A 22,809-nucleotide genomic window follows, 5' to 3' on the forward strand; every position below is an offset into this window, starting at 1 on the left:
AAGGTGTCCCTGCCTAAGGCAGGGGGTTGGAACTGGATGAGGTTTAAGGTCTTTTTCAAACCAAACCATTCTATGATTCTAAGTGCTCACACTGTGCATCAAACCACCACTTGTTTATCGTGGCTAAGAAGCAGCACACACCCCCCATGACCACCTTCGCAATCGGTAGCAGCACTGTACACAGTCTTTCTGGGTGTGTGCAAGCCTAAGCTAACTCAATTCAGGACAAGCAGAACTGGAAAGCAGCTAAAAAGAGCTGTCTGCACTGCAGAAAGTTGAGTTTTAAAAGGACCGGTGTAAAGATGCTTCAAATTCACAAACAGGGCATCTGCAGGATGTGAGTTTACAAGTTTTTGAGTATTTAAGTTTCTGTAATGAAACCCGAGACTGAAAAAGCACTCGATATGTGGGTAACAGGGCCTGATAAGAACTTTTATTTTCGTGTGAGCTGCCTTGCAGAAGTCTCTACAAACAACGTGCACACAGAGATGTGGAGAAGTTTCACCGCTGACATCTTAATCTGCCGTGTGTTCGACCGTGCGCCTAGGCAGACAGACCCCAGGCTACGGCGAGGCCGGGACCAGAGGTGCCAGCTGCGCTTAGCCTGCGTGGGGAAATGCAGACAGCGGTCATTCCCCGGCCAAACAAGGGCGATGCCACCAAGGGCAAAACGCGAGTGAAATGTAGGAAAGAAAGTAAGAAAACCCGCCGAGGGGCGCCTGAGACCCCTCTTCTTTCCTGCTGGGTACGGAAGCCCCGCAGAGGAAACAGGTGTCCTACAGGCACAGGCCGGAGGCAGCGGTGCCTCGGGAACCGGCTCCCAATGCCGGCAGGCCGAAGTCCCGACAGCCGGGGCAGCTGCCCCTCCGCTCCCCGCCCGCCTTCCTGCGCCCGGCCCCGCAGGACCGGCCCGCTCTGCCCGGCGGGGGAGGTGGGAGGAGACGTGGGAAGGACTTGGGTTGCCACTACAAATCTGGTGACAGACCCGCCGCCGGCACATGGCGCTCAGCGCTTCCCGCCCCGCGCTCCGCAGGTGGGTGCGGGGCGGCGGCACGGCCCGGGGCTGCCGCGCGGGGTGCCCGAGGCCGATGGGGGTGCACAGCCGCGGGCCGGCGGCGGTGCCTGAGGGGGCTCGGGAGCGGCGCGCGCGGGGCTCCCCTCGCCGGGACGGGCGGGTGCGCAGTGGGGTGGCGGCCTCCGCGCGGCGCTGACGTCGCCGAGGGGCCGCTCCGAGGAGGCTGCGGCTCGGGGCGCCCAAGATGGCGGCAGCGGCGGGTGACGGGTGCGTGCGGGGGCGGCCGGCGGGAGAGGGGAGACGGCTCTGCGAGCGCTCCAGCGCCCGGAGCCGCCGGCGGGAGCCCCGCGGGGCAGGTGCCCGGCGGCAGCAGCACCCTGCCGCTGGGGAGGGGCACCTGAGGAGCGGGCGCTTGTTGCCGCGGGGGCGAGCCGGGCACGGCGCGGGGCCGGGGAAGCCCCCGGGGCGGGAGCGAGGGAGCTGTGGCCCTTCCAGCGGCTCCGGTGAGGGACCTCCGGCTGAGGAGGCGTCCCGTCGCGCTCGCTGTGTGGCGGACGAGGAGCCCCTGCGCGGTGCTCGGGCCACTCACTCGTCCCGGAGGTGTGGGGAGAGCGTCGAGGTGAGGGACATCGCGCGGAGGAGTGGAAGAAGGAGAGGGTGGCGGTGACCCGCTCGGGTCGCCTAAGTGCCCCTTGTTGTCGAGGCGAAGAGTCGCGCCATGTCGCGGGCTGGTGGGGAGCGCTGGACCTTCCTACCGAAACCGTTGTGGGCACGCCTGTAGCCCTGCATCCAGCCATGGGCCAGCTTGGCTGGAGCGTCTTTGCTTTCCAGGGCTCTCGGCGCAGGAGCCAGGCGTTGTCCGAGGAGCTGTCAGAGCGGTCAGGGGTGCTTGTTTTTCTAAATGGGAAGAACCGTCCCGTGTAAATCCAGACTAACAAGAAATGCTTTGTTTTCCGTGCCTTTGTGAAAGTCTGAACTATTTGTTTACCTTGAATTCTCCACTGCAGGAAATGCGCGGTTATTCGCTATAAGAGACATTGAGTGTAGTGCCGTACCGGTGTCTGCTGTTAAGTGCTACTTCTAGGCAGCATATTGCATAAACGTTCCTTAGCCGACATAAACAAAAAAGGAGGAAAAAAGTTAAGGCGCAGTACAGCTCCAGAGAAAGGAGGCTGGGAGGCTGCTTTGTTAAAAATCGGAAACAATTTACAAACTTTCCTTTTGAAGTGCTGCTTTGATTTTTAAGTCTCGCTGTTATGCCTGCAGGACTTGGAGTTTCCACATCAGTGTTTCGTTGGGTTGTTTTCCTTAGGAAAAAATCAAAAGAAAAATATTGCTTAAGAAAGCAGTAAAGCAGTACATCTGCCTTCTGGTTACCATGCTTGTTGTCTTACACTTTTAGGGGTTCAAGGGCCATGATATCTATTTTTTTTAAGATAATAAATAGGTACTCTGAACCTGGTGAAAATCAGTTGGTAAACTGTCAACTGATGTAAAAGCCAGAACATTAATGGGACACACGAGCACACACGTGGGTGTGTATGTATATTAGTAAAACTATGTACTGCATTTCTAGTCTAACGCTTGAGATAGAGTGGTTTTTCACTTACGTGCCAAGTAGTTAATTACGGAAGTAGTGGCTTAAGGGGAAAAGATTTCCTTTTGTTTATGTTTAGAGTTACAATTTTAAAATTTAACAGCTGTTACGATGAATCTGAATTTCTTGTTTACATGGAACACAAATGGAAGAAAACCATCTATTTTCTTAGCTTCTAAGTTATTAGGTTTTGACATCGAGTACTTTTTCAGCTCATGAGTTATCCCAAAATGTGTATTTTGCCAGCCATTCTTTAGTGAAACTAAGGAAACAAGCACATCAATAAGGTTGAAATATGGTTCAATGAAAAAAAAAAATCGTATTCCCTCGATCTTTATTTCTAGCTTGTGAAACTTTGACGTAAGAAAAGACTTTTGTATATCTATTTTCCCAAACAACTTAATGCTTTAAGTAGTGCTATTATGTGTGTTAGTACTTGTTATTTTGCTTACTACTTCAGCTCAGGTTTGTGCTGAGAACACAGGGGGGCTTGATCTCTGACGTGCTGGTCAACTAATTCACGGTTTCTTTGTGTGTGTGCACAGAACTGAACCTTGGAAGAGAAGCATGCTGAAACTAGCGCTGAATAACTTTATGGGATTTTAACGTTTTTGGAGTGTTTGCTTGTACTATTTTATTCCAGCTGCTACTTTCTACTAGGCATAAAAATGAGTATGCAGTATTTTTTATGTTTCTTTCACCATTGTCTGTCATTTTCACTCCTGTTATTTCCCCAAGTCTTGCCAAGTCTTAGTTCAGAGGTAATGTTTCTAAATTTTGTGCCTTGCTGTAGTCTTGGTGCTCCACCTCTTAAAATATTCATGCTGTCATTGTGCTGCTTGACATTCAGCTGAAGTTTTTTTGGTCTCAGTTTTGTACTTTTAGCTTTTTTTCTCAGTCTTTTCAGATATATGTCTTTTTGACCAAACTCTGCATCTTGATTTCCTCACATTTTCTTCAAAGAAAGCCTTCTCCCATGCCAAGATGTTTCCTCCCCCTCCCCCTTCCACCCTGTCGCCTTTCTCCACACATCTACGTAGGTGGGAAAATGTCATGCTGGCTTGGTTGCTGGTGGGGGAGCTGGGGTTTTAAGGTTTTCTCTTCAAGGCGCTGATCTTGCGCTTTCGTAGAATCGTGTTGCTTTTGCATGAAGAGCTTGATTGTGCAACCCTGGTTTACACAGTGGTCATTCTGAAATCAGCAAACTGCTTTTGTCCTCAGTCCGGTGTCTGCTTACATTGAGGCGTGTCAGTAGTTTCACTCTTGATAACATCTTTAGAATAGAGAAAGCGAGATTTTCTGACCATATAATATTAAAAAGAAGGAAAAAAAAGGCGCAGTGTTTACACAGTGGCTCTAAGAAAATCAGAAAGAGTCAACCTGACAGACCCCTCTTTATTGACAGCATTGTTGTGTGTGACAGCCCTGTGAGAAGGCAGGTTTTAGTGTTCTTTTCTGGCCTGCTGGCAAGGACTGTTACTAATATGTTATGCAGGAGAAGCTATTCCTGTTAGCCCAAACCCAGAAGGATGTCTTGTCTCTTAAAATCCTGTCTAACATACTTAATTCTTGCAGCATGCTTTACCTAGGTACTTTAATAGTCCAGGAGGAATTAACATACATAGTTCACCTCTTGAAATTTATGTGAATTTTATCAGTTTTATAAAAGCTCAGTTTTGAGCTTTCTTTTGGGGGGAAGCAGGTTGTCAGGCTAAGAGAAGACATGGGATAGCACTAGCGGTCTTATTTATAAAGACAGAATAAAAAGTAAGGTATAAAAAGACTGCCTATCAGGAGGAGTGAATGTTACGGATGCTAGCAAGCTGAAAAAGTTCAGCAAGCCATTATTTTTGTCATCTGTTGACCATAGCACGCAAGGGATCTCGACCTCCCGTAATACGCTATGGCTGGTACTTAATCTGGGAATTGCTGAATACCCAGAGGTCACGGTGCTTGAAATTCTTCAGTGCAGTGAGCATGGACTGGAGACAACTCTTAAGTAAGTTGAATGAGAATGATTAATACAGGCATGTAAAACTGTGTATACTTTAAGTTTCACTACAGCTGGCACAACCTTTCCTGTATCATAGAATAAGACCTATGCAACACATGCAATGCTGGATGCTGATTATGTGCTTAGAGTTATTACAGCTCTTACGCTGGTATCTGTATTGTAACATGTTAAAAGGACAGTAGCTGTGTGCCAGTTAACCAAGCAAAGGTATTTTATTAGTTGAATCTTTTAACTACAGCTTTTATCCAAGTACCAGATGAAAATTAAAACTCCTTTCCTATCCAGCTGCAACTTTTTACCCGTTTTCCTTCCTTAGTGGTGTTTTGTCATTGTATATTAGGGTTTCCTCAAGCTAATGCTTATTCTAATGTTGACATCTGTTCTAAATTGAGTAACCTATTCTTGTGTATTTCAGAACTGTAAAAATTGAGCAATATTAGCATATTTAAGGTTAATAGCAGGAATAGAATTTTTTGGGTTCTATCCAGGCTTGTCTAAGACACTCAGTACTTTTGTAGCATCGTTTACTTCTCTGTAAAACACAGACTTGTGGACCTTGCTATTAATACAGCCTGGGCCAGGTCTACAGTATGCATGCATCTGTAATGGTGTAACTTGTCTCTTGGCACAGCATGGATATTTGACAAACCCTTGCTACTCTCCAGATGGATTAACTGTTTCATCTGGCAAGTCCTGCGCATAACAATACTGCTGCTGTGTGCTATTTAGCCCTTCTAGTCAGTGACATCCTGGGTGCAAACACCCCACATCAAACATAATCACTTCCTGACACATCGTTTTTCTCTAGATAGTATCTTTCAACTAGAGGTAGTAGAAAGATGGTAAAACATAAAGAAAGACTGAATCACTGTCTCTTTAATTTTTGTTAGTCAGAGCCTGCCCGTTTGTTTTAGGTAAATGCACCTTATAGAAGAAAGCAAATACTTCAGCTTTAACAAATAGATGCTACCACATAACCTTATTAAAGGACGTAAGCCAGCACTAGCCAAATTTTTAGGTGATTTTTTGGAGACATGGATTAGAAAGATCTGTTCAAAATGCAGGTTTTTAGAAAGTTTGCAGCAACTGAGGTATGATATCTAATGGAATTTCTGTCTTATGAGGAAATCAAGTTCTGCTTTTCCAGGTCATTCTTTCTTTCAGAGATGTTAAAATGATGTTAAAATGTACTTACTGATGATATGTCATTGTAGAAAGCGCTGGTATAATGGGCTTGTCTGAGCACAAAGGTGCAGTGATTTAATTAAAGGTGTGGTTTAATTAAATAAAGCTTCATTTGTCTGAACTGTTGGCACTGTGTAAATATAATAAATTTAACTGAACTTTGCACTTCTGCACCTGTATGCTTAGGGATAGAATTAACAGGAACATTTTGGAATCATAGAATGGTTTGGGTTGGAAAGGATCTTAAAAGATCATCTAGTTCCAACCCCCCTCTGCAGTGGGGGGTTGGAGCACCTTCCACTAGACCAGGTTGCTCAAAGCTCCAGCCTCTTAACACTTCCAGGGCTGAGGCATCCGCAGCTTCTCTGGACCAACTGTCCCATTTTCAGCTGTGTTTGTATCCAGACTCTGTAACAGTGTCTTAACTAAATCAGTGCTCCTTTGAAAAAGCAGGCCTAATCTAAAATGTATCTAGTATGCTCAGTCTCAAGCCAGAGTTGCTAGGAATATAAGCAGTGGTATGAAGACCGTTTAGTATGACACTTGAAATGCTGTTGATGATGTTGATTGAGGCTATACAGAACTGAGTGTCTTTATGTATTTGGTGGGACTCAGTTTAATGGCAGTCATGGTCTTAACCTCAGGTCTAAATTTGATATACCAACAATGTAAAAGTGACACAGTTGTGTATTTATGAACTGCAATTTATATATATATATATATTTTAGTTGCAGATTGAAATGCCATGGACAAGAAATAGTTTGGATGATGTGTTTTGACAGCATAGCTCTGCAATTTCAGTTTTAACAATGGATAAGTGTAAGCACATAGGACGTCTGCGACTGGCCCAAGATCACTCCATTCTCAATCCTCAGAAATGGCATTGTGTGGACTGCAATACTACCGAATCCATCTGGGCGTGCCTCAGCTGCTCACATGTGGCGTGTGGAAGATACATTGAAGAACATGCACTAAAGCACTTTCAGGAGAGCAGTCACCCGGTGGCGTTGGAAGTCAATGAGCTGTATGTTTTCTGTTATCTCTGTGATGATTATGTTCTTAATGATAATGCAACTGGTGATTTAAAACTGTTGCGAAGTACATTAAGTGCAATCAAGAGTCAGAACTATGAGTGCACTACTCGAAGTGGGAGGACTTTGCGTTCTATGGGTACAAGTGATGATTCTTACCTTTCACATGGTGGTGCCCAAGCCTTGCTTCGTAATGAAGATCGCATGTTCACAGCTCTTTGGCACCGACGGCGTGCGCTCCTGGGGAAAGTATTCAGATCCTGGCTTGAGGTGACACCTACTGGAAAAAAGATTTTGGAAGAAGAAAGGCATCTGGAAGAAGAAGAGGAAAGAAGGGAGAAAGCTAGGAAGAGGAGACAAGAACGGAAGCGTGAGTTGAAAGCAGAGATGGAAAAGATGCCTCCAAGAAAGAGCAGTCGTTTACAAAATCAGATTAGAATGTCCTCAAAATCAGCACCCTGCCTGCAAAAAACATCACGGAATGCAAAATCTGCAGCAGAGTTGAAAGAAACCTATACCTCAGATGAAATAAGATTGAATAAAACAAGTGACTCTCCAATGAAACGAAGGCCCACGGTGACTCCAGGGGTAACAGGACTGAGAAACCTGGGCAATACTTGCTATATGAATTCTATCCTGCAGGTATTAAGTCACTTACTTATTTTTCGAGAATGCTTTTTAAAGCTTGATCTCGACCAAACTCAGGAACTGCTGGCAACAGCAACCAATGGCAAAACCAGATCTTCAACTAAACACCTGTCAATAGCTGCCTCAGCATTACATGTGAATGAGAACCAAGAGAAAATAAAGGGATTATCTTCTGTGAGGAGGCCTAGTTTATCCTCTGGATTAAGTGGAGGAGCATCAAAAACTAGAAATATGGAACTTATTCAGCGCAGGGAGCCCAGTTCAAAGCATATTTCTCTCTGTCATGAGCTGCATACTCTGTTCCAAGTTATGTGGTCTGGCAAGTGGGCACTGGTGTCTCCTTTTGCCATGCTTCATTCTGTGTGGAGACTAATTCCAGCCTTCAGAGGATATGCTCAACAAGATGCTCAGGAATTTCTTTGTGAACTTTTAGATAAAGTGCAGCAGGAACTGGAGACTACGGGGACCAGATACCCAGCTCGCATCCCTGCTTCTCAAAGAAAACTTATAAAACAGGTTTTGAATGTGGTTAACAACGTTTTTCATGGACAGCTGTTAAGTCAGGTATGTTTTATGAGTTATTGAATTTTTTAAGGTGTGTAATGATTTGCAGTTACAGTTTTACAGTGGTCAGCGATGGGCATACTTCTAAGGTTAATACATTTGTAAGTACAAGGAAGGATGAGGAGGATATAATACGCTCAATTTCAGTAGAAAGGTCATTGGGTACTCCTACAACTTTCAGTAGAAGAATCACATAAAAGTGTTAAATTTGCTATTTTAAAGCACACCTTTGCAACTACTGAGAAATACCAGTCTTTGCTATTAAACACCAACTCAGTGCTAGGAATAAAGAAGTTACAGTTTTAAGTATTTAACTTATCACTCTAGTAATACTAGATAAGAGGTGTTAAGAAAACTATTAATCTTGATTAAGTCGAAACAGATTAGGTAATGAATGGCAAGCAGGGTATTATTTCAGGAATCTGAGATTCATTCTTACAGAGTAATTGCATGTCATGATGGGAAAACTAATGCTTCTGTTACACCACAAAGATTCAGAAGGCTCTGTCAATGCAGGAACTGAATTTGTGGGGGGGAGGCAATGGTTACTTTCCATTTTACTGCCCAGCTATTTTTTTTTTTTTTCTTCTTGGCTTCCTGTTAAGTACTTCGGTGTGTCCACTTACAATTATGCATGTCCCAGCTGTGCATGTACAAATGCCTGAGAACGGTCCGAGGAAACAAATGCTGCTTTCTGTTGAATTAATCTAAAAACTAATTGCAGTGCAGCAGAAACGGAGGTTGAGAAAGTCTTGCCCCCATGGAATTATCTTCAGTGTGCAGGCACATGTTACAGAGGGAGTGCAGAAGCATTCGATGGATACCTTGTGTAAAGGAGAAGAGTTTTAACACAAATTAACAAAAAGGTGGATGTTTGCATTGTTCTGACTGTTTGATGGTTTCATGTTTTAGTATGTGGGGCTAGAAATCCAAATATTTTTTGACTAAGGTAAGATTGTTTATTGCCAAGATATCTGTAAACTTTAGGTCATGCTGGCTTTTGTGTAACTAGTCAAAACTGTTGTATCTGCTGCTAAAATCAGATCATTTTCTAACTTGCATTTGGCCCAGTGTAAGAGCATTTCTGTTGGCGTGCTTCCTTTCCTCAGGGTAGTTAACATATCTTGTATCAGGGTTGATCTGATAGCAGTATCTAGTATATTACTAAAGCTTTCTGTTTGAAAATCACATTCCTCTCCAAAAGAGTAACTTTGTTAGTAAAATAAAATAATTGCTTAAATATATTGACAAACTTTGATTGCATTTCAAGCCTTACAGGATTTATTTTTTGGAAGAATTTTCAAGGCTTTGAAGACACAAGCATTATTTCAGTAGTACCACTTCTTTCACATGTTTTTAGCTTTGTTACGTGAAGAGGCTTGTGACTAGAAACCTTCCCACCTTCCTGAAACTAGGGAGGGGAGTAGTGAGAATTCACTCAAGTGTCATCAAGTAAGACTGAAAGGGAATTAAACAGTTTTGAGCTGTCCTGTGATTTCTGTGACTACCACACACAACTCTTCTACTGCAGCTGGTCAGTAGTGTGCGGAATACAGCCTTAATGAACTTCAGAATGTCTCAAGTGAGAGGAGCAAGGAAAAGAGTATTGAGGTTATCTGTAATAATTTCTCCCTGGCTCATTAGGCAGTTCCCAAAGGCTGTCCAACAGTACCTCCTAATGTTCCCTTTGTCTTTTGCCACTTTTGTTTCAGTTTAGTCTTCACTAGCACTTTTGAACATGATAAGTAATAAAAAGAAATGGTAACCCCTGAAGATGTAAATTTCCTCCTTGATAAAATATATTCAGGTTATCTTAATGATTACAGTGCCTGGTATTCGCACATGAAAGGATGAGCTTTAAAAACTATTAGGCAGTTACTTTCCTCTGTAAGACTCCTGCATCATGATTTCACTAGATGTTTGTCACAACTGGCACAAACTGTGATAATGAAATTTAAAAAAGCAAGAAAATGTCTCCATGCAGGACTTCTTGCTGTGTCATCACGACTTTGACAATGTTGGCTCTTAAAATAAAGGAATGTACACTTTTCCTTTGTAGGCTTAGTTTATCTACCTGCGAGCTGTAACAGTATTAGAGTTTCTTTGTAGAAGATAGTTGGAGTTATTTATTTAAAACATTTATTAAAACAGGGTGGGATTGTAGTCTGGAGTGTTTAATAAGCTACATCTTAGTGAAGAAGGGGAATGGAGAAGATTGCTTCTGTGAGCAGTTGCCTTCTGTTTTGGAATCACTAAAAAAGTTATGATACTGTGCCTTTGTACTGAAAATATCAGTTGTAGATATTTGATTCAGTAAGATACAAGTGCAGTGAAGTCAATCCTCTTGACCTTCAAACCTCAGGAATACTGTTAACTGCTCTTGGTGGAGTACACACAGAGGATCACTTACAATGCAGATAAGCTGTATGTTTACCTAGGTTTCACATTACTTTCACATGCACGATCAAACATTTAGCTTGTTTCTAGCTATGCATTTAACTTGAAGGGAAGTCATAATCCTGAAGTTGCCATCAGTTTGTTACTTTTTAAATGTCTGCTGGTTCAGCGTTAACTGAATTTAGGATATAAGATTAAGAAAGGTGAAAACTGGGTGTGTGAGAATCTTCTCCAGATTACTTTTAGATAGCTAGGTGATATCAAAACAGTTGTTTATTTTATATGTGTTGGTTTTGTTTTGTTCTCAGCTAATTTAAAGTAAGCCTTCCTCACCTACTACTTGAAATCTTTTACCATTTTATGGAATACCAGACTAGGTAATGAGTCACTCCAAGAATAGCATGAGTGGATTGCCTCTTGACTTCTAAAAATTTCATTATTATTTATGTGCTCCAATATCTTTTATATGATTACAGCTTTTTATTGTGCAGTACAAACTGTGAAACTTAAATGCTCAGTACATCTAAGGCAGGTAAAGAAGAGGATATGTAGCTACAAACTCCTTCCCTTCTATTACTTCCTTTTCACATTGTAGTTTTCCTTCAGTGACTGCCTGGAGAAAGTTCTGCTATAGCACTTCCTGGGCAAAGGATAGCACTTCCTGGGCAAAGGAGTCTGTATCTTGTAAACCTTGTTCCTCTCGACCCCCCTGGAATTGTAAGAAGATGCAAATATGTCTGTTAAAACCCCAGTTATTTTCAATCTCTCAGTGCCTGTACTCTTGTGGAAGGTATCCATTACCGTCTGTCCTCAGTCCTTCAATGGGAAAGGACAAAACACTGCACTGTGAAGTTATGTGCCAGTGGTAAACTGACCCATACTGATCCACAACAGATCTTTGAAGTACACTTCAAGAGCTCCAGTAGGTTAGCTAGCATTTCTCTCTAGAAGTTTTTGGCTTATGATTCTAAAATGGTCCCAGCTAAATAGCACAGTATACAACAATTTTTTTAGTATTTATTTCAAACTTTGTCCACGTTAAGCAAGGAATTGGGCAGGTACATTTTTAAAAATGCAGAATTTGGAATAGCAGATTTTAGCTTCCAAAGTAAATGTATGTTTTCAGCACTGCTTTGGGAAAATTGGGTTCCTGATGTCTACAGAAATCATACTAGCAAAAACTCATGCTTTTTGGACACTACCTTCATCAAATTTCTACCACTGTGTTGGTAAAACCTTAAAAACTTCCTAAAGATCAGAATAGGCTTCTTGCCATGACATATGGCAGGAATAAACTACTTTTCTGTAAACCAGACAGGATGATTCTGAATATTTTTACCTACTCTTAAACAATGCTAAAATAATAACTGATATTATCGAATTTCTTAGGATTCTTAATTTTGTGTGTTAAGAGATGTAAAGGTATAATGAACCTTACAATAACAAAATAAATTGTTAAAATAGTTGCTGAAGAGCAAACTACTACTTTAGAAAACTCTTTTGTTACCAGACATTGTTTGTCTTTCCTCAGTTGCTTGGCTTTGTCATTGTAATGATGACTTCCTGACATTTAGGTTCACATACACGTGTACACATGCATGCACACACGGATTTCTTGAGGTTGAAAAGGACCTCAAGATATCATCTTGTCCAACTCTGATTAAAACAGGGACAGCCAGAACAGCCAGTCAGGTCTCCAATAGCACCAAGGGTGGGGACACCACAGTCTGCTGGCAGCCTGTGTCACTGCTAGACCATCCTCACAGTAAAACCAGTTTCTTCTTCTGCTTGAATGGAACCTTCTGTGTTTTAGTTTGTGCCAGTTACCTCTTGGCCTTTCACTGGGTACCTGGTTCAGTCTTCTTTACTCCTCTGATCAGGTGTCCATACGCAAGGATAAAATCCACCCTGAGCTTCTCTTCTCCAGTCTGAGCAGCCCCAGCTCTGTCAGTCTCTCCTCACAGGTCAGATGCTCCAGACCCTTTCACCATCTTCCTGACCCTCTGACTCACTCCAGTAAGTCCGTATCTTGTAATGGGAAATGCAGCGCTAGACCCAGCACTTCAGCTGTGTCTCACCAGGGCTGAGGAGAGGGAAGGGCTCACCTCCCTCTATCTGCTGGGATGCTCTGCCCAATGCAGTGTTGCTCTTGGTGAGGTTGTTCCCCCAGCCTTTCCCAGCCTGTGCAGGTGCCCGGGGTTATTCCTGCCCTGGTGCAGGATGTGGAGCTTCCCTTTGTTGAACTGCATGAGATTCCTGGTGGCCCATTACCCAGCTTGTCCTGCTCCCTTGAATGGCAGCAAGAGGCACCGGTGCATCAGACACTGCCTAGGTTTGTGTCAGCTGCAATCTTGTTGAGAGTTTTAAAAGAATTGCCTCCATTATTGACCCCTGGGGTACACCACTAGTTGCTGGGCATTTCATGCCGCTGTCCACAGCCCATTGAACCTGACAGGTTACTTAGTTTTCAGTCCACCTGGCCATCAGTTTGTCTAGCCTGCACTTCATTTTTTCTGTGACGATGTTATGGAATACAGTGCTGAAAGCCTCACGGAATGTTAAGATAAACATCCACTGTTTTCCGTTCATCCACTGGTTATGTGTACCAGTCATCTCATTGTAGGAAGAAGCCTGTGAGGTTGGTCTAGAGTAATTTTCCCATTGTAAACCCATGGGGGCTGCTTCCAGTCATCATCTTATTCTTAATAACTATGGAAATGGTTTCCAAGTTTTGCTCCATCAGCTTTTTCACAGATCAAGGTGATGCTGATTGACTTGTAACTCTCCAGATCCATCTCCTTGAAGACATAAGTGTCACTTGCTTTCTTCCTGTCCTCCCTTGATTGCCATGACATTGCCAGGACCTTTCAAAGATGAATGGCCTTGTAACATCATCAGCCAGCTCCCTCTGTCTTAGGGTTTAGTGAGGGATATCTTCTAATCTAAGGCAAGCAGAAGAAGGGCAATTGGTATTTTCTGTGGCTAGAAAAGACCCCATAAGGGAGGTAGAAAAAAATAGAGTTTGTCTGGATTTATGTGAAAGCTGCTTAGGTACCTAATTAAAGGAAAAGAGTTAATGTTGCATATTGCAAAGTGGTAAGTACTTGCTGATTTCTTTATATAGAGTGCTGTTGAGTAAATTAAAATTTAATGTAAATGATCAAAGAAATACCTAGGCAGTGATTTTTTTAACATCTTTATGGAGTGGTGAAGGAACCCTTTAGAAACTGTTTGGGGTGTTTTTTTAAAAGCTCTGTGAGGATTCTACTGCTTTTGAAGGTGGTGCCTTAGGTTAGAGCTCTTTTTCTAGATTTCTGTTAACAGCAACACCGAACATAGCAGTGAAAGTGAAGAGCAGTGGCTTTGCTGATTTAGCCAGTTTCCTCTACAGCAAAGGTGTGATTAGTTACCATTTCCTCCTCTGTCTTTGGCTGTGAGATTTTTTTGCTAATAATCCACCATTTATTATAACAATGCCAGGTAAGAACTAACTTTTGATATCTCTGGGCATAATGGGAAAAAAAAAAACAACAAAGCAAAACACAAATGGTTAGTTTACTTCCTGATCATGTATAAGATGGAATCTGTGCAAAATGCCTCCTCCTGGTTTCGCTCAGCACAGCAGAATAGCGGTGTGCAGTGCTCAGAGAAATGAATATGCCAAGACCAGTGAGTAAAGTAGGTTCTAACCAATGTATGTAGTATGTAAACTGTTTAAAGTTTTAAAAGCCAGTGCCTGTCCTTGCAAGTCTTCTGTATTTACTTGCTCAGCTGGTGTATTTCAGGACAGAGAGAAGAGGAAATGTGCAATCTTTGGGTTATATAAAGCCCTTCAGTTGCGGGTTGTGTGCTGTAAGTTACGGTGTGGGGGAGGATGCTGAGCGCGACTTGTGCAGCACTGGGTATTAAGTCTCCCACTGGATAGACTATTAAAAACTATGAGAACTTTGGGTACGAAATAGGAGGATTTGCACTTAAACCAATCCACAACCTGTATACCGATTGCTATATTCCAGTATTAATCTCTGTTTTTATGTGTGGCCTGAACCACAAAATGGTTGTCAAGTTGCTTTCCAACTAAAATAAGGTGACATTTTAAGTTCATCTGTAGGAGGCCATTGAGTCACAGACTGGTTCGCTGTGGGTATGCTTATGTTACTCTGTTACATAGATAGAGATCATTTGATGATGCTGTATGCTCATTGTTACAAAATGTATTTTTTTAATAACTGAAGAAATACAGTATGGACTGTCATGAGGAATTCCATGTTACAGCAGTATTCTAGAAATCCTCTTCTGCTTTGATTACTTTGCTGTGGAAAAATTGCTACTCTTTGTATATATGTGTCATAGTGAAAATTTAACTAGTAGTAAAAGCACAACAGTAGGATTGACCACCTCACTGTTCTTGAGAAACAAACAGGAATTAGAGCAGAGGTGGTAACAGTTGTTTTTCTTCCATGCAAGTGCAGGAAAAACAGGCAGAACAGTTAGTAATGGAGCTGGCTTCTTCTGCAGCAATATGTTAACTATTTTCTTTGGCTGCATTTAAGCTGAATGCCATCTGGGGCAGTGGCTGTCCATCAAATTATTGTGGGTGCAGTGATGCTTGTCTGAGTGGCCTCCATGCTTAGCTTGAATCAAGCAATCTGATCCAGCTCCTTTCAGTCTGGCCTTTGGCCCATGATTGAATAGTGAGCTTTAACCAAACAATTGCATATAGTACCCGTGTTTGAAGGCATGAGAGGGTGGTCAGGGCAGAACAGACGGTAGAGATTTCAGACTGGCTAAAACCAGTAATTTACTTAACTTTGCTCTAATGTAAACTTCTCATTTAGCTTTGTTAGAAATTACAGCATTAAGGATTTTTAAAATAGCAATTGTGGAATACAATGGGGAGGTGAAATCAAACTCTGAATTTGTAAAATAGAGTCATAAGAAGATACATGTCACTAACAGATTGCTAGAGCAAACTCCCTTCCCTGTTACTGTCGTGCATACTCACACCATAAGAAGTTACATTGGACAGATGCAGAAAGTTTTTGCCAGCCCTTTACATTCACATTTGGTGTTTTTTGTTCTGTTTTTCATTAAAATCCTGCATCTTGTTCAGCCAATTTCTGAGCAGTTTATACCATTGCAGTACTTTTCCTGAAAAAAAGAAAATCTCAGTTGCACAGTGTGAATGGTAGTGGAGTGCAGGATAAAGGAATTCATCTCATTTAGGACAGAGAGAAGTGATGGCAGTATTGTAAAGCCCATCTTGATGGACAGGCCAGTGCAGATGAATTCCAGAGAAGGGTAGGGATCCTTCCACTTGTTGAGCAATCCAGTTTGTAAGCTCAGGCCTGGCTAAGAAAAATACTTGCAATCTTTGTTCCAGCCCTCATTTACCATGGAGTGTGAGTGTGTACAGGAGCACCCTGTGCAGAGGGCTGATGTGGTCGGGTGTATCCTTATCCAAATATATCAGCTTACTTGGCTGTTGGCAAGTACACAAATCCGAGGACTCTTAAGAGTTTAACTTCACTGCAGTGTCATGAAGAGGGCTGTCTTTGATTTGAGGAAGTAAGTGCAACTCTGTATTAGGATAGGATTTTGTTAACATAAATCAGCTTTGCTCACAGTTGCATGAGATGAGAAGCATCAGTTTATCTTTTCTGTTTTATTGAAAGGCAAAACTTAGAAGCTGGATTGATTATTTTTTTTTTTTTTTTCTTTGGGATAGTACTTAGTAACCAGTTGGGAGAGAGCATCTTAAAATAACTTAGATTATTAACAATTACACACTAAATTTAAAACCTAAGAACTTGTTAAAATTATCCATGCTGAGTTCATGTATGTACTTCATCCATCAGTGTACTGATGTATGTACTTCATCATGTATGTATGTACTTCATTAATCTTCAGTGTGCATTCACATGCAGCAAATTCTTAAGTAACTCGTCAATTAAATAAACTTCAGGCTCTACAAAATCACCCATTTGTACAGCAGAAATCTATTAGTCATTTCTGTGTTTATGCTGGAGTTAGCTTGAACCGTGGCCAAACATACCATTTTGTCTCCAAGTTCAGATTCCAGCCCTGAGTTACTAATAGTTTGTGGCTTTGAAATGCTGCCAGATATTAGCACTTACAAAAGAAGCTCCTGTCGGTGTAAATTAAAACAGAAGATTCTTCTCTTTTCTGCCATGTAAGTTTGAATTTGGTTTTCTAAGAACAAGACAGTGGCATTTCCTTCTAAGAACATAAAGCAGCTATCAGCTTTCCTAACTCCACTGCTAAACACATGCACTGGTACACAAATATACACCTGTGCATTAAGTAGCTAATGTACAGATCGTGTATTAGCTGTTGTAAGTGATGAATGCATTAAATAATGACTCACAAGAAGGAGGAAGGTGTGACAAGGTGACAGATCTGTCTCTATGCAAATAATCATGACAAAAATAACAGACAAAGCAGGGTAACCTTCAGAGGAAAATGAAGGAGCTCTTGAACAAAACTGAGTGTATTTTCACAGTTGTGTAAACTAACTAATCTAACTGAAGAGAATACACTGAATTTATGATGAACAGCAAGATAAAGGCATGCCTGTGAAATAACAGTATTTTGATACCTCAGGATTTCTATTCCTTTATTACTAAGCCTGTGTATTAGCAAATATCAGGTGTATGTGTTCCTTTAGTCCTTTGGTGGGAAAGATTAATTGTTGGGGAAGAGGGTGGCAGCATGCTGGATGCTTATGGAAGTTCTGTCAAAGATTCCTATCTGAGCCTTATTAAACTTCAGCTTACTTTAGGAATGTGTCTTTTCTAGAGCAGTGAGGTTAGAGCTGCTCGAGTTAGTAGTCAACTGCAGCTTACAAGCCAAATAAATACATTAACAGTAGAAAATTCAGGTATTTGCTCTTCTGGTTTGTGTTGTACTTTGTTCTATTGCACATACCAAGGTGAATGTTATTTTAGCCTCAAACACACAAGCTTGTTATTTACTGGTAATTCTTTATAGCCTTTATGAACTATGGTTGTTGCAGTCTAAATGGAGATTCACAACTGCACAGGTTCAGCTGTTAGCAGAAGTTACTCATCCACATGAATCATGGAAGGGTGAAGGCCCTTTGGAGGAAGACATAAATGATGGGATGCTCTTCTAGAAGCAGTGGAGCTGTCTTTTAGAAGACAGCACTGCAAATCAACACCTAATATGTTGTAGTTACAGCTTTAGTTAAAAGCAGCAGCTCTTCTATTTTCCTGACTATTGAATGTTATAATAAATTAATTGTCCCCTGCTTTATTACCTGCATTTTCCAGGTTGACTCACTTCACTTCTTGACATTTTATTTATGTTGTCTTACTGCTTGTCCTTTCCCTAGTGTGACGATGGATCCACTTACTGAAAGAAGAAATAAATTATTTTTACCTGTTAATTTTAATTTGAAGAAGTGTGCTTCCTAATCCAGGCTTCCCTGGAAGACTTACAAAGTAAGAAGGATATGACTTTAAAATCCCCAGCTGTTTCTTTTTGTTTGCTTTGGTTTGGGTTTCTTTTTTTTATTATTGATTTATTATTATTATTATTTTTTGATTAACCTAAACTAGAGTTTCTCATGTAAACGTTCCTTTTGGAGTGTTTCTTTTTTGGAAAAGAGAAAAGACACGCAAGACTCCACCAGCTGCTTTCTCTTGGACAGACCATTTTGACTCTGCTTTTTGTTTCTCAGTCAAATACAAGAACACTTACCTGTTCGTGATAACAGTATTGGACATGATCTTCAGAGAAAAGAAATTAGGTGTATCATTTCTTTTGTTAAATTACTGTTTTTTCTTTGGTTGCATCAGTTACCTCTAGGGAAACTTACTTCTTTTTAGTACGTTTTTGAGTGAGCAACTGGTGAAATATCATTTTACAGGTTACATGCCTTACCTGTGACAATAAATCAAATACAATAGAACCTTTCTGGGACCTGTCCCTGGAGTTTCCTGAGAGGTATCACTGCAACGGCAAGGAGATGTCATCTCAGTACCCATGCCTGCTGACAGAAATGCTGGCCAAGTTTACAGAAACAGAAGCTTTGGAAGGAAAGATCTATGCATGTGATCAGTGCAACAGTGAGTAAAGGCAGTATGTACTCATACATACGTTCTATGTGTAAAATACAAAGTAAAGTGACAGTTATTACAGAAGGAAAATACTGAAAGTCTTAAAAGTATGTTGCAAACAAACTTCTCATGTTCCTGGTATGGTCACTTGACAGCTATTACTTATCACCTAGAAGATGGAATTATTCAAAGGATGTTTTGAAGTGTGATGCTTCTCTTAGATAAAGTCTGATCAGACACTAATGGGGATTCTGATACTCCCAGTCAAAGAACATTAAGGTGACTAACCTAAGTGACCACAAGTATTTTATACTTGTAGCATAAAATAATCCTTGCAAAATGGCTCTGAGTGTATCCTTTTTAAGGAGGCACATACCATCCTATTTAGAGCCACGCAAATTTGGTGGAAAAACCTTAGATTGAAATACAAGGCTGTTATCAAGATTTGTATTGTGCATCTGTGTGTTTGGTCTCAGCAAAACGAAGGAAGTTTTCTTCTAAACCAGTTATACTCACAGAAGCTCAGAAGCAGCTTATGGTGTGTCGACTACCTCGGGTTCTCAGATTACACCTTAAACGGTTTAGGTAAGTAGTATCACAACAAACAGCACTGCAAACTGACCAATGTAGTCCTGCTCTTCCCTTGTTTGGGGTTTATGTTTTTCAGCATCAGTTTCAGTTCCCTTTACTAGTATGATGAGAATTAGTTATTAGGAACTTGTTTTTCTTGTTTAATTTAATCTTCAGTAAGATACACTGTAAGTAGAAAATGGACTTTTTAGATTCCAACTATTTGTTATTTTAATACCAAAATTATTTCATAGAATCATGGAATCATAGAATAGTTAGGGTTTAGTCAAAACCTACTAACCTTGCTGTGAACTCTGTTACCTTCAGGTAGCGTAAATGCTCATATTCACGAATGTACAAACTGAGATTGTATTCAGTGGACGTCTCATATAACCTTCATATAACCAAACACATTAATGCCTGAGAGTAAGGAAGTGGAGACTGTATCTCTGTGAACTCTTTAGTTCACACAGTAGTACAGAGTCTGTCCTGAATACAAAGGAAACTGAAAATGAGATAGAACAAATGAGAAATACCAATGAGATATGGTACATGGGAAGTACATCCCACTCACCATTACCAAGATGTTAAGACATATGTTTCAGAAGATGAGAACAGTAGGTCCAATAGACTAAATTTTAAAAGGCCTAGAGATAAAGGAGGGGCTTAGGGAAAACACATGCAAATTAGCATTGATTTAATGCACAAAGACAACAGTGAAGATGAGACTTGTTCTGTTAAAGCGTAATTCAGAAGGCTGTGTTCTTTAAGAAAAAAATAAGTTTTCATTTGACTGAACTTTGCAGGTGGTCAGGACGCAATCATCGTGAGAAGATTGGTGTACATGTTAATTTTGATCAAATGCTGAACATGAAGCCCTACTGCTGCAGAGAATCTCTCAAGTCCCTCCTGCCCGACTGCTTTATCTATGACTTGTCTGCTGTGGTAATGCATCATGGGAAAGGATTTGGCTCTGGGCACTACACTGCCTACTGCTACAATTCAGAAGGAGGTAGGAACCAGCTGTGAAGTAAGTGTGGGAGAAGGAGTGTTCCTAATTCTCAACTTCTAAGCTTACTGTCTTGTCTCAAGAGGAAAAGGAAACCACTTGTAGCTGAAGTGCCTGGAATGAGAATTGCAGTTCAGTAGACCAAAACAGTTCAATTTTTGTGTTGGCTTGTTAAAACGTGTTCCAGCTATAAACTCTCTTGTAAATCTGAGGAAGCTAAGCTGGGCTTTTAAAACATAGAGGCAAATATACTAGATCAACTGACACAATGTACTCTTTGTACACAACTTGTTAAATGGGACTGAACACTAATTCATGATTAAATAAAACGCAGTGACTTCAAATCAGTGTCCTGATGACTTTCTGGTGTATTTCTTCACTGCAGGATTTTGGGTACACTGCAACGATTCGAAACTCAACCGGTGCACTATGGAAGAAGTATGCAAGGCTCAAGCCTACATTTTATTTTACAGCCAACGACGTACTCAGGCAAACGGACACGGTAAAGCACCTTGTCCTAGCAAAGCTGAAAGCCAGCAGCACGTAGAATTAGCTGACTGTTCCATGGTCAACAGTATCAGCTAATCCAAAGCCAGTTAACTGTATGGTAAAAGGTTGAATTGTCCTAACTATATATTTTTAAATGAAATGGAAGTACAGCATTGTACTTTTTTTTACTTTGGATCTGTGTACAATGTTATATACTTTTGTATTAGTTAAAGTACTCTTTACAATTGTTAGTAAAAGTTTTTATTGACAGTAAGTAACTTTCTAAGTACCTAGAATTTCAATACAGCTATTTTTTTAAGAAAAAGATTGCTATTTGCATATAACTCTTACCTCAGGCTGTTTTTTAAAGCTGGTTTTGTATTTTGATAATCTTTTTGAATTGGTTTAGAAAAAGGACTTTCAACGAGCAACTGATGTTTCTCTGGTTAATTTTCTGTATATGCTTGTGTACATTTTATAGTATAGTTCTAATAATATCACAATTCTTACTGTCTGCAGGAATTACTGCTGGGTCTTAGAATATTAACATTCATGTTCTACATATCAAATAGTAACTGAACTTCTCATAGGAAACTTCCTGTATATGCTTCATTACTAAAGTGAAATTATTTGGTAAGCTTCAGGGGAGCTACGCTAAAGACAGGTGTATGGAATTTCTTAGAATCTGAAATTGAGGAAGTAGAACATGAACTTATGTAAGTATTTAAGAGAAACGTTTGAAAACACAAGAATGTATTTTTACCCAGACTTCCATGTTTTAGCCATAGGAAGTCTGACAACTTAAAACTCAAGTGCCAAATTTGAACTACTTTGACAACCAGGGGATTTTTATTCCAATAAAGCTTTCTTAAAAAAAAAAAAAAAGAAAAAAAGCCAAACACAAAACCACACTCACCCACCCCACTGGCACTGCTACAAGAACATTCAGCACTGGACAAGGTTAAACTGTAGCAAGCCTTGTCTGTCTCAGTCATTTCTTACTCAAACCAATGAAAAGAAGCTGTAGCCATTGTACAAAAGCATTTTCAATCTGACTGGTTTCATTACCTACAGCTGCTGTGCCTTCTCCACGGTCCTACCACTAGCATTAACACAGCTGTGCATCGAGGAGACTCTTACAAGCAGGAATTATCAGTCCTCTACATACAGTAGTTAATGCCAAGTAAATTTGAAGTGTGAAGTTATTTTGTGTAAGTCCTATGCAAATTGTTACCTCATCTTCTGCAAAGTTTATACCTCAATAAAATGCCTCAATGTGGACAGAAAACCGTATGTGCACGGGAATTGATTCCTACATTAAAGTTACAGTTTTGTCTAATGTGGGTCAGGGTCACCTGTCACTGATTCAGCAGTGGATTTATTTAACATTTCTATCTGTTTCTAAAAGATGCCCTATTACAGTGAGCACATGGTGGCCTCAGATCACACACTTTTCACCTTGTGTTTATCCTAATTAGGTGTGCAAAACAGTTTGGTTACAGCTGTGCAGTCTTTCAGATACTTTCCTTCTCTGCTGTCCTTCCTGGTGAGGAAATACCGTAGTTTAAACACTTTCTACTTACAGGTAGTTGAGGGGAAGAGAAAGGAAGGGGAAGGAGTTTTGCTGATTGCCTTTCTGACTTCTGATGCATTTTCTTCCCCCAAGAGCATCTCAACCAGATACACAGATATTCTAAGAGACTCAAGCATTAATGGAAGAGTCTGTCTTGGGCCTTGTGTGAGTTCATTATCCTCAATCATAATTTGTAAGCACATACTCAAGCCGCTTAAAAACAATCTTATCCTGCCATCTTTTCTGGCATGATTGCCTAGGCTGTGCTGAGGGCTGTTCTCTCCCTGCAGCAAGCATTGCCAAGTCTCAAAAGCTTTCTGTAAAAAACAATATTAGCTTAGCAAAAGAACATTCTGCTTCTTCTTATTGGTGCTCTCCTGGGTAGAAAAAGAGGGAGGAGAAAGGAACCCTCACACTGAGAGCTCTGGTCCCAGTCCAGGCACGGGGAGTATAGAGAGAATTACTGCAGTCCAGCATAAGGGTGGGCTAATTCAGGTGTGCTTGTCTGTAGCTGCTTTGGTTCTTTAAATTCACTGGTTCATGTAGCCAGCTCTGTGCCCTTTATCTAGACTAAGGCTTAAGCACAGTGTGAGTATGTGCTTAGGTTCTGTCTTG

At 41.1% G+C, this 22,809-nt stretch overlaps 1 protein-coding gene across 3 annotated transcripts; it reads left to right on the top strand.

The window, feature by feature from the left end:
• Window positions 1–923: 923 nt before the first annotated feature.
• Window positions 924–21,909, top strand: USP44 (ubiquitin specific peptidase 44). Of its 3 annotated transcripts, none has more exons than XM_061454574.1 (6): window positions 924–1,033; window positions 6,540–8,054; window positions 18,364–18,562; window positions 19,030–19,138; window positions 19,930–20,135; window positions 20,518–21,909. In XM_061454574.1, exons 2-6 carry the CDS (start codon window positions 6,621–6,623, stop codon window positions 20,715–20,717), a joined length of 2,148 nt encoding a protein of 715 aa, XP_061310558.1. In that variant the 5' UTR covers window positions 924–1,033; window positions 6,540–6,620; the 3' UTR covers window positions 20,718–21,909. The 3 variants fall into 3 exon arrangements, with proteins under 3 accessions (XP_061310558.1, XP_061310557.1, XP_061310559.1); XM_061454573.1 differs by lacking the exon at window positions 924–1,033 and adding an exon at window positions 1,160–1,282; XM_061454575.1 differs by lacking the exon at window positions 924–1,033 and adding an exon at window positions 1,160–1,282 and having other exon boundaries at window positions 19,060–19,138.
• The last annotated feature ends 900 nt before the right edge of the window (window positions 21,910–22,809 follow it).

The sequence above is a fragment of the Pezoporus flaviventris genome, unplaced genomic scaffold (genome assembly GCF_033815535.1).
Source record: "Pezoporus flaviventris isolate CSIRO_AGI_PZ_B2104156 unplaced genomic scaffold, CSIRO_AGI_Pfla_v1 ptg000016l, whole genome shotgun sequence".
Taxonomy (NCBI): domain Eukaryota; kingdom Metazoa; phylum Chordata; class Aves; order Psittaciformes; family Psittacidae; genus Pezoporus; species Pezoporus flaviventris.

What these genes read in the sequence shown, in the direction of transcription:
- USP44 (XM_061454574.1), top strand. Translation starts at nt 6,621, where the DNA reads ATGGATAAGTGTAAGCACATAGGACGTCTGCGACTGGCCCAAGATCAC. An exon ending in ATGGACAGCTGTTAAGTCAG is followed by an intron (nt 8,055 to 18,363) that starts GTATGTTTTATG and finishes ATCATTTTACAG; the next exon opens with GTTACATGCCTTACCTGTGA. An exon ending in TTACACCTTAAACGGTTTAG is followed by an intron (nt 19,139 to 19,929) that starts GTAAGTAGTATC and finishes TGAACTTTGCAG; the next exon opens with GTGGTCAGGACGCAATCATC.